The 11,783-nt window shown below is 50.0% G+C and overlaps 1 protein-coding gene across 1 annotated transcript; it reads left to right on the forward strand.

The window, feature by feature from the left end:
• The first annotated feature begins 8,320 nt into the window (after positions 1-8,320).
• On the forward strand, positions 8,321-9,210 carry LOC123168052 (uncharacterized protein At5g01610). The gene has a single exon (XM_044585917.1). It carries the CDS (start codon positions 8,405-8,407, stop codon positions 8,870-8,872), a length of 468 nt encoding a protein of 155 aa, XP_044441852.1. The 5' UTR covers positions 8,321-8,404; the 3' UTR covers positions 8,873-9,210.
• The last annotated feature ends 2,573 nt before the right edge of the window (positions 9,211-11,783 follow it).

Raw genomic sequence — 11,783 nt, forward strand, 5'->3', positions numbered from 1 at the left:
GGGCCGGCGGCGCGGGGAACGGAGCGGGGCCACGTGGCAGGCTGGGAGAGGCCGGGCGCGGTGGCGGGTGCGTCCGGTGGCGGCGGGGTGATTTGATCTAGGGTTAGGGTGGTTTTTGCCCGAGATTTTGGAGGGGGGAGGTATTTTTATTGGTAGAGGGAGCTAGGAGACTCCAAATGGAGCACAGTTTTCGCCCACACGATCGTGATCGAACGACCTAGAGCATGGAGGGGACTTAGGTGGGTTTTGGGCTGTTTGGAGGGGGGTTTTGCTGCAACACACAAAAGACCTTTGCGGTTACCCGGTTAACCGTTGGAGCATCAAACGACCTCCAAATGGAACGAAACTTGACAGGTGGTCTACCGGTGGTATACCAAGGCAACTTGGGAAGACTCGGTCCATTATGAGAACGTTCAACACTCGCTCACGAAAATAAAACAAGAGGGGTGCGCCGGTGCACGTGGGAGTGTCGGATTGCAAAACGGACAACGGGGAAAATGCTCGGATGCATGAGACGAACACGTATGCAAATGAGATGCGCATGATGACATGATATGAGATGCAAGACATGAACAAAATGCAAAACGAAAGACAAAACCTAACCACGGAGGGAATATCATAACACATAGCCGAAAATGGCAAGAGTCGGAGTTACAAATATGGAAAGTTACATCCGGGGTGTTACAAAGGTGCAGTGGGCGAAGATGGACGCCGTCAAGCTCGCGGCCGAGGGACCGCCTACGGGTAAGGAGCACCACATGCCCGAGCGGTATTTGGTGATGTCCTGAAGGGATCCCGCATTGTAGAGAGCCAGTGTGCAAAAGACATTATCTTTGAATGAAAACATTCATGTTATCCCATCCTGTATTATCAAACAAAGCCAATATGTAATATAATGCTTGTTGTTTGTGCTAAAAAATTTCCTCCTGTGCGACCGTTTTATTAAATCTGAGAGTTGGCCAGTCGGCGGCTTCAGCCCCCACGTAGGTAGTACGGGGGTGTTCGGGTTGAAACCTAAACACTCTTGATCCAAGAGTTTGGTCCTTGAAGGAGGTGCTTAGCGCAGCGAACCCGGCAATCGGACTATGTTGCTTTATCACCCTCACTTGGCCATAGGAGTTTGACAATAGAAATGTAGGCGCAGCCCCTAGTTAATATTTGTTAATCCAGACTAGGGTGTTGTAGACACCTGATAGGGTAGAGGCCGATCCGTCGCATAATGCGGAAAAAATCGCAAGAGATTTTAACCTCCGAATAGCTGACCAGCTCTCGCCGCATCATGACAGTCAGTTTTCGGCTTTCTCTACTGAGGTGTTTACCCGGATAAACTAGAAACACAATCGCAATAGTTCTCCCTTTACTACCTTAGCCGATAGGATGGAATGTAAGGTAGTAAGCACAAGAGCCGGGCAACCCAACTATTGACCAAAGACATGATTCGAAGCCCATGCATATAATGCTCAATTCGGGGTGCCGAACTATACTGTAAAAGTGTTTGGACTTTGTTGCCGTAGTATGAAGCGCAATGAAGCCCCTGGCGAATTAAAGCGTACCAAAGTGTACGGGTGCAATCGATAAGAATAGTGAAATGAAGTAGTAAGCCAGTGCCACATAAGTTGGGCCACAAACTGTTTCCAGTATAATTTGATTAATATGTCAAAGCGTATTTGTACAAATAGTGCGATAGGCAACAGGGCTATTTAACATGCCGAGATCAAGGGGGAGCTGCATGCGGGTCCTGAAAACAGGTGGAGTGATCGTCAAGAAGACCACCTAGAGATTCCCCCATACGTCTATGCTGCTTGCCGCCTTGGTATATCCATCCTTTGAAAGGATCGATGATCATACCGTCGTGAGGGGCCTATGGAAAAGAAACCAAAAAAGGATAAAAAGAAAAGGAAAAGTATGTGTGTCGAGGGGAGGTCGAGCCGTATGATGGACCATAATCGAGTTACGCCTCCGTCTATGCCCATGGTATTTTGAGTGCGTAGTTATGTACGCACGGTACGCACGCCGCCATTTGGTCGGGACTGAGACGGAGGCCGAATTGCTAGTCGAACTCCTGACGAGCTGGACTGTCAAGCTGCGGAGTAGTCCGGACTCGTTTGACAGTGTCCGGGAGCTTGGCCGCTGAATTAAAGTTCTGCTTGATAAGGCCGCTCTGTACTTCCGCTGCCAGGGCCGCGTTGTGCTCCTCGGTACGGAGGGAGCGTTCCGTGTTTCCATTGACTGTTATGACACCGCGTGGTCTGGGCATCTTGAGTTTGAGAGAAGCATAGTGTGGCACCGCATTGAATCAAGCAAATGCAGTTCGTCCGAGCAGTGCGTGATAGCCACTACGGAAAGGGACGATGTCGAAGATCAAGTCTTCGCTTTGGAAGTTGTCCGGGGATCCGAAGACGACTTCCAATGTGATTGAGCCCGTGCAGCGGGCCTCTACACCTGGAATTACTCCTTTAAAGGTAGTTTTTGTGGGCTTGATCCTTGATGGATCGATGCCCATCTTGCAGACTGTATCCTGATAGAGCAGGTTGAGGCTGCTGCCACCGTCCATGAGGACTCGCGTGAGGTGGAATCCATCAATCATTGGATCAAGGACCAGTGCGGCTGAACCGCCATGACGGATACTGGTCGGATGGTCCCTGCGATCAAAAGTGATCGGGCAGGACGACCATGGGTTGAATTTTGGGGCGACTGGCTCTATCGCGTAGACGTGCCTGAGCGCGCGTTTGCGCTCCCTCTTGGGGATATGAGTAACGTATATCATGCTCACTGTTTTGACTTGGGGGGACTTCCACTATCCCCCTGTGTTCGGCGGACGGGGCTCCTCGTCGTCGTCCTCACTTTGCGACCCCTTCTCCTTGTTCTCGGTATTTAACTTACCGGCTTGTTTAAAGACCCCACAGTTTCTATTGGTATGATTGGCTGGTTTATCGGGGGTGCCGTGGATCTGACATGGACGATCGAGTATGCGGTCCAAGCTGGATGAGCCTGGATTGTTTCTTTAAAATGGCTTCTTCCGCTGGCCGGACTTGGAGCCACTGAATCCGGCGTTGACCGCCGTGTCATCGGTATTGTCACCGTTGCTTCGACGCTTGTGCCTGTTGCGTTGGGGCTTGCCGTTGCTATTTCTGACTTCAGAGGTGCCAGGTTAGCTTGCATTATTATTGCTACGGGCTAGCCGGCTATCTTCGCCCGCGCAAAAGCGGGTCATAAGTGTCGTGAGGGCTGCCATGGACTTCGGCTTTTCTTGGCCGAGGTGTCGGGCGAGCCATTCGTCGCGGATGCTATGCTTAAAGGCCGCTAGGGCTTCAGCATCCGGACAGTCGACGATTTGGTTCTTTTTAGTTAAGAACCTAGTCCAGAATTTCCTGGCTGACTCTCCGGGCTATTGAACTATGTGACTTAAGTCATCGACATCCGGAGGTCGGACGTATGTACCCTGGAAGTTGTTGCGGAAGGCGTCTTCCAAGTCCTCCCAGCTGCCAATGGAGTTTTTAGGCAGGCTATTTAACCAGTGTCGAGCCGGTCCCTTGAGCTTTAGCGGGAGGTATTTGATGGCATGAAGATCATCACCGCGGGCCATATGAATATGGAGAAGAAAGTCCTCAATCCATACTGTGGGATCTGTTGTTCCATCATATGATTCGATATTCGCGGGTTTAAACCCTTCTGGGAATTCGTGCTCCATTACTTCATCAGTGAAGCAGAGCGGGTGTGCGGCGCCTCTATATCGGGACAAGTCGCGACGTAGCTCGGAGGTACGCCCCCGCGATCCGTAGATCGATCTGGTTTGGCCTGCTCTATTTTGCAGGTCCTACCACAGGTCATATGTATATCCCCGGGCTGTTGTGTCTCTACCTTTGCGGCGAGGTGGTATGGGCTGGTGTTTGGCTTGAGTTGCCGTTTTGTCCCGGCCATGTGGTGGTCGATCAGCCGCGTTATGCGCTGATGGTAAGGGGTCCAGTGCCTCGTTGTCGAATTGAGGTAGAAATTTACGCTTCGGGTAACTTTTGGTTGGGCGCTCGAGGCCGTATTCCTCGGCTGCCCGGACATTAGTCCACCTGTCATTGAGTAGGTCTTGATTAGCTTGAAGCTACTGCTGCTTCTTTTTCAGGCTCCTTGTTGTGGCTATTTGCCGGCGCTTAAAGCGCTCCTGCTCGAGAGGTGCCTCACGCACAATAAAGTCTTCGTTGCCGAGGCTCACCTCATCCTCGGAGAGTGGAAGATAATTACTATCCTCCGAGTCTTCGTTTTCGGCCTGTTCATCAGGGCTAACTTGCCCATCTTCCCGATCGTCCTGTTCGGAGGTTGGCTCGACGGGGTTTTCTTCGTCTTCGGCATCGTCCGGAGCATTGTTGTCTCTCGTGCCTGTATTGATGTCTCTTCCACGGCGTGATTTAGAGCGGCACCGTCGGCGCTTTGGCTGTATCTCAGGAGGTCTATCCTCTACTAGATTTTTCTCGTTATCGTCGTCACCCTCTTTGGGTGTATCCACCATGTACACGTCATACGAAGAGGTGGCCGCCCAGCATCCGGTAAACGGCGGGTTTTTGGCCTGCTCTTCTCCGGCATCGTCGTCCATACCGTCGATGTCTTCAGAGCCGTAATCGAGCATGTTAGTTAAGTCCTCGACAGTGGCTATGAAGTGGGTGGTGGGTGGGACGTAAAATTCCCCACTCTCAGCCCCTAGTCCAGGCTGGGCGTAGTTCGAACGTTGCTCCTCCGTAATGACGAGGGATCACATCAAGTCCAGAGCCTCGCTTAAAGGCAAGGTTTGGCCTGTGAGAAGAGAGTATGTGGAGTACGGCGGGAAGGAGACTCCTTGGTCGAGCTTACACGATGCTGACTCCGAGAGTTCGGAGCCAGTGTCCGGAGAAGGGTGCGGCTTCGTGATGGTTGCCAGTGACACTACTTCCTCTGGCTCTTCAGTACTGGTCTTGGTGGTCGTAGATAGTCCGATGGGCTCAGGAATCCCGTCTTCAAACCCGGCGATGCGCTCCGGATCTAAGGCCAGAGCAGAGGTTGGGGTCGTGAACCCTTGGAAGATCAAGTCTCCTCGGATATCAGCGACATAGTCCAGATTTTCCAAAACTAATCTGGTGACCTGGGGCGTAGCTGTCGATCTGCTCTAGATGGCCAAGCGAGTTGGCCCGCAGTGCGAAGCCACTGAATACGAAGATCTGGCCAGGGAGAAAAACCTCTCCCAGGGAGACATTGTTGTAGATGACTGACGGAGCCATCGAACCTTCTGACGACAACACAGCGGAACTCTCAATGAAAGCACCAATGTCGGTGTCAAAACCGGCGGATCTCCGGTAGGGGGTCCCGAACTGTGCGTCTAAGGTCGATGGTAACAGGAGACGGGGGACACGATGTTTACCCAGGTTCGGGCCCTCTTGATGGAGGTAATACCCTACTTCCTGCTTGATTGATCTTGATGAATATGAGGATTACAAGAGTTGATCTACCATGAGATCGTAATGGCTAAACCCTAGATGTCTATCCTGTATGATTGTGATTGCCTTTACGGACTAAACCCTCCGGTTTATATAGACACCGGAGGGGCATAGGGTTGTACAGAGTCGGTTTACAGCGGAAGGAATCTTCATATCCGAACGCCAAGATTGCCATCAGGAGAGTCCCATCCGGGCACGGGAGGAAGTATTATGTCATGTATCTTCTTGGCCCATCAGTCCGGTCGACGCCACATAGGCCGGACGCCCGAGGACCCCTTAATCCAGGACTCCCTCAGTAGCCCCTGAACCAGGCTTCAATGACGATGTGTCCGGCGTGCAGATTGTCTTCGACATTGCAAGGCGGGTTCCTCCTCCGAATACTCCAAAATAGTCCTCGAACACAGAGAACATGTCCGGCTCTGCAAAACAAGTACCACACACAACCGTAGAGGGTATAATTTTTAACAAGTCCCGTCTACTGACATCTTCTGTAGTGAGACGCCACGTCTCCGCCCGGTTATTATTTCGAACCGTTTTTCAGCCTCCCACTCCACGTTTTTCGAGATGCGGTTTTCATTGGCACGTCTTGTCAAAGCAGAGATCGTGTCCCCTTATTGTGGGATTCCCATCAATATGGGCATGGGTAATCCAACCGCGCCGCCTGCACGGCCCTTGGGGAATAGGCGAGTTTTAAGGCGAATGGGGAGGCGCTTGATATTCGCTGCCTTTATAAAGGGATAAGGACTCACCCTTTCACCCACGCCTTCTTTCTCTCTGCCCACCCATTCTCGAGCTCCAGCGCCCAAGCTTCCATCCTTTCCGCCTCAGAAAAGCACTCCGACCATGTCCGGATTTGGAGCGCAGGGCAAGTGGATGGCCTCCTCCGTCACGGAGAAGGACATCACGAAGCTCCGGGAGGCAGGACACTTGGCCCAGGAAATCGCCCACCGGCTTCCGGCCAAGGGGCAGATCGTCCCCACCCCGAAGACCCATGAGAGGGTGGTGTTCATTCCCCCACTTTATCCGCGGGTTAGGGTTTCCTCTCCACCCCTTCGTCCGCGGACTCATGTTCTACTACGGGCTAGATTTCCATGATCTGGCCCCAAACTCCTTCTTCAACATCTCGGCATTTATTGTCGTGTGCGAGGCCATCCTCCGCATCCCACCCCACTTCGGATTGTGGCTGAAGACCTTCAATGTGAAGCCGAAGGTGGTGGGTCGCCAACACGCAGAGTGCGGAGGCGCTATGGTCAGCAAAATGTCCAACATCACGTGGCCCAAAGGCACCTTCGTGGAGACTGTCAAAGGGTGGCAGCAGCAGTGGTTCTACGTCACAGAGCCCCGCGACACCACCTGGGCCGCAGCTCCCGAATTCAAATCCGGGGCCCCAATGCGGCTTACCTCCGTGCTAGAAAAGGGCCTGGACTGGGCGTCGTCGGACGAGGTGTCCGTGCTGCAGACGCGCATCAGGAGCATGGTGGACAAGAACATCAAGCTTGTCAATGTGATCCAGGTGATGCTTTTTTCGTCGGATCCTTCCTTGCCAAAGCCGGACTTGCAATTTATGGGAGTTCGATCCGGCCAAGCACCAGGCCTTGCAACAATTCTTCGGCGCTACACACGAAGGCATCTGGAAGGTGCTTGTTAAGGCCAATGAGACGTGGCCAAAGACGGCCGAGGACCGGGGGTACAACCTGACCCATCCCGCCAGTTCGGTAAGTTTTGCGTATTTCAAGGTGTATCCTTCACCTGTACATTCAAGGAAGATGTTTAAGCTTCTTTATTTGTCCTTTTAGGGCTGGACAAAGAAGGCGGAGCGGATCCATTGTCCGGCTCCGCTACCCGGAAACCCAGCAATCCCACTTCTGACGAAGATGCTGGTTCCGGCGCCCTATCAGGCGCCGGAGAAGAAGGCCAAGGAGACCAGAAGTGGCCTCCGCCGTCACGTCTGAAGACGCCGAAACCCACTCCTCCCCCACCGAGGACGACGAGGAGGAGGAGGAAAGCAACTCTCCTCCTGAGGGGGGAAGGAAGAAAAGGGCGGCCTCCACGTATCTGCAGGCGGAGGTGTCCAAGAAGGGGAGAGCCTCCCTCGCGGACAACTCCCTCGCGGATACCTCAAAAATTTCATTTTTTTGTGTGGTATATAATTTGATGCGTGAGGCCCATTCTAATTTTCAAATCATCTGGATATCTAAGTAGCTCTCAGCAAAAAAGACAAATTTGAGGTCTGTAAAAAAGTTTACTGTTCACGCAGTGTTCTGATTCAATTTATCTTTTTTTGCCGAGAGCTATTCAGATGTTTAAATTATCTGAAAATTGGAGCGGACCTCACGCAATAAATTGTCTACCACTGAAAAAATATTTGGAACTTTTTGATTTTTTTTTGAAATTTTTGTGTTTTTTTTCTGACTGGGTGCATATGAGCGTGGGCACCGAAACGTTGCACTTCTTTCTTGTGCGTATATTATGAAAAAACAAAGAAAACAAATGGAGGGGGCACAAATAGGTAATGAAGTCAACTTAGATGGCACATCACACCCTTTAGATAATACAGTATATAGAAGAGACAAGTATAGCAGAGATCGCGTGCACTCGTAAAATATACGAAGATGATAGCTACCCCTGAGCAGTAAAATAGGCACCACGCATTACAACTACTCTTACGACTTCTTCAATGATTGGTCGAATACGCTAATCCAACCAACTATTGAAACCCTTCCAACCAAAATATACATTTCTTGAGATGATTGATCTGTCCGCAGATCAACATAAAGTAAAATATATTAAATTTATAATTTCTGTAAACAAAATGCCCCCTCCGTAAGAACTAAACGCTACGCTACTGTACTAAAGCCACACCTTCATTGTCATTTGTAAGTAAGCAAAGCAGCCAGGTCGGACCCAATCAAACCCAAAGAAGGCAAGAACTTCCCCGGCCGTCCATGGCCACCTACCCCCTCCTCCTCCTCCTCCTCCTCCTCGCCGCCGTCGCCGTGGCGGCGGCGTCGTCCGCGGAGGACACGCCAACGGCGTACGAGATGCTGGAGCGGTACGACTTCCCGCGGGGCATCCTGCCGGAGGGGGTGGAGGGGTACGAGCTCGATCCGGACGGCGGCTTCCAGGTGTACTTCCCGCGGGAGTGCGAGTTCCTGCTAGCGAAGCAGTGGCTGGTCAAGTACGACACGCGCATCGCCGGCGCTGCCACCGCCGGCAAGCTCGCGGCGCTGCAGGGCATCTACGTCAAGGTACTCTTCCTGTGGATCCCCGTCGCCGAGGTCGACCGCGCCGGCGACCGCCTCAGCTTCTACATCGGCCCCGTCTCCACGTCCTTCCCGCTAAGCGACTTCGCCAGCAGCCCGCACTGTCGCGGCTATCACGACCGCGCCGCCGTCGCTGCGGCCGTCTCGTGAATCATATGCTTTTTACATGTGGGCTTCTGCTCGGTGATTTGCCTTGCTATTCATTAATGCCAGTGTTAGCTACTCCCTCTGTAAACTAATATAAGAACGTTTAGATCACTATTTTAACGATCTAAACGCTTTTATATTAATTTATGGAGGAAGTACTTAGCTACTGGTACTGGGGGGAAATAGTATATTTCACATGGAAAACTCTATTGATACGGCTTGATCATTTGATCAAGACTCGCATGAGTCGTTGTTTCAATTAACCTTTGTACCATCGTGGATATATCAATGAGCTCTATACGATTCCAGTTTAGCATGAGAGCCATTGATGGCGTTTCGCAGGAGCCAGCGTTTATCTAGAATTTTCTTGAGATGTACTGGTATGTATTTATTGGTCACAGATTAGCTTATGTTAATTGTCTGTAAAGCCAGGCCTATCAGATGATCAGAGTCGCAATCCTTTAGGCCATCCGTCGATTCAAATCGATAGCTATGGACCATAATTAATGGACTTCCCTTGATAGTCAGTCCGAACTTCAGAATTTTTAAGCATGGCAAAACAACGTTTTTCTATTACGATTTATGTTGTCGCACGGTTGTCAATTTTTGTTAGTAAGCATGGCCAATCCTAACAAGAAACTAAACATGACGGATTGCCTTGCTTGTTAAATGAAATTGTCATCCTCGCAACAGCATATATATCTAGGACCGAAAATTCTACATGTATGGGACTTTACAGGCTGTTACAGACTCCTTCCAAACTTAATAAACAAACCCCCCTGATTTTCATGGAGGTGGGCCCGCGTCCTCCCCTTACACCCAATAAAAAACTGCCACATCAAATCAATCATGTAAACTCCTGTAAAAACCTGTATGCGCTGATCTAGAACACATCTAAATATGCCGTACTTATTGCACATTTAAGTGACTTATCAAGCATAAAAAGAAAAAAGAAAAAGAAAATACCTACACATATCTTTGTGTAATATCTATGACATCGAACTTAGATGGACAATACGTATGTCACATCTTGATGTGTTTTAGCAAAATTGTTATGTTAATATGTAATAAAGGATTTGTTCCACTAGAGCCGACACTAGGACCCGAGTTCTTGTTATCTTGATCAAATATTGAGCCTACTCAACCTCCCGATTGGGGGAGGGGGGGAGGGTATGGGACCCCTCTTGGCCTACTACCATTACCTCAGACATGCCCAGGGGTCACATAGTTCGGCCTTTCCATTTGTAGTGTGTGTTGGTGTGCAACCTGTAAGTGAAGTAGTGTGTTGCGTTGTACTACTGTTGACGTTTTGGCAGTTTAAGGGCGTGTTCGGTAGTCCTCCACGTCTGCTAACTCCCCAACTCCGTCACGGCCAGCCAGTAGCCAACTTCTCGCGTCAAATCCTAGAGTGGTTGATCTATTCGGTGCGCTAGGGTCTACTCGCGAGTTGTGTAGAAGGTTGGGCCTCATCGGTCGCTGGCTTTATTGGGCTATGGCCTGGGAAAAGGAATAGTGGGTTGTCTAAATGGTTGGGCTGGTCGTTGGTTGGTCTCATATGGCTATTCGCACGTGGTTGTTTCCTCGTATCGGTTCGCAGCAAGTCACTTGATGGTGGCAGCGGGGTGTAATATCTGTGAACTCTCGCTTCTCTGTTTTCGTGGAGCTCGGTTTTCTCAACTCCATGACTCCTTCAAATTTACATTATGTGATTTGCCAGCTTCTCTCTCACATCGCGGGAGTTGGACCGTTCGGGTGCGCTCCAGACATGGAGTTGAGGAGTTAAAAAGCTAGAGGGCTACCAAACATGCCCCAAATTGAACTGTCAAAACATCTTACATTTAGACGGTGTGTTTACTTAGGACGCGACACGTTATGTTGAGTGGTTATCATGTAGGCTCTAGCCACCTTAGTCCTGCACGCAACAGTTCAGTCAGTTTGTAAAAACTTGGCTGAACTCGTGATTTGGATACAACTAAGTTGGGTGGCTCCTTGGACTTGTTTGTAGCATATGGGAAGTTACATGGCCACACTCTATATTGGCACACTCCGAGAGTCCTATTGGCCGGCATCAAGAACATTTTGGGATGTGGTAGGGTAAATTGGTACACCCCTGCAGAGTTACTATTCGAATAGCCCTGTCTACGGTTAAGGATGACTTGAAGATTGTGTACCTGATCATAGCAGCTTCAACCAATAATAACCATATTAGGTGTGAGTGTCTTTGGGGATCCTTCCTCGTGGGAGATGCGAGGGGGTGCAAGGTAGTGTTATGATGTGGTGGCTAGAACATATGATGCATATATGCTTTATCACCTTATAGCATGTCTCTATAGGATACTAGTGCTTGCGACCGCTCACCACATACCCCTTCTTTGCGAATGATGCATACTTAGCATAGATTTGATGTATGTCTTGCGAGTACAGTTGAATACTCATCTTGCTTTATTTATTCTTTTTATCCCACATAGTCCTTCTGGAAGGGTTATATATTTCATTTGTTTTTCTTTAAGCCTTCTTAAGGCACTTGTTTAATCTAGATGTCCAAGGTTTACTTTTCGCTTCTGTTGTGAGAGCTGCAACTTGGTCGAAAGACCCTTGTATGTAATCATTTGCTAAATTTGACTCCTTGGAGTCATTGTACATATATTATTGTGGTTCTTTGATAGTTATTGTGATACTTGTCGTTCCATCCACATAGAGTGCATGTTGCATGTATGGATATAGTTCGGAAATAGACAGGAGCCGCATCGAGCAAAGTAATACGACCTTCCGAGGAATCATTCTCAGCCGGGAGGCGCGATGCGCGGGGAAAATTACACTTGACACGGTATTCGGCACGCCGGAGAACTATCGGTCCGAAGAGATAACCTTCCAAGTGGCCCCTTTCAACAGTGCATATCACGCCCTGTTGGGG

This window comes from Triticum aestivum, chromosome 1D (assembly GCF_018294505.1).
Source record: "Triticum aestivum cultivar Chinese Spring chromosome 1D, IWGSC CS RefSeq v2.1, whole genome shotgun sequence".
NCBI lineage: Eukaryota > Viridiplantae > Streptophyta > Magnoliopsida > Poales > Poaceae > Triticum > Triticum aestivum.

Coding starts and splice junctions, on each gene's coding strand:
- LOC123168052 (XM_044585917.1), top strand. CDS start 8,405: ATGGCCACCTACCCCCTCCTCCTCCTCCTCCTCCTCCTCGCCGCCGTC.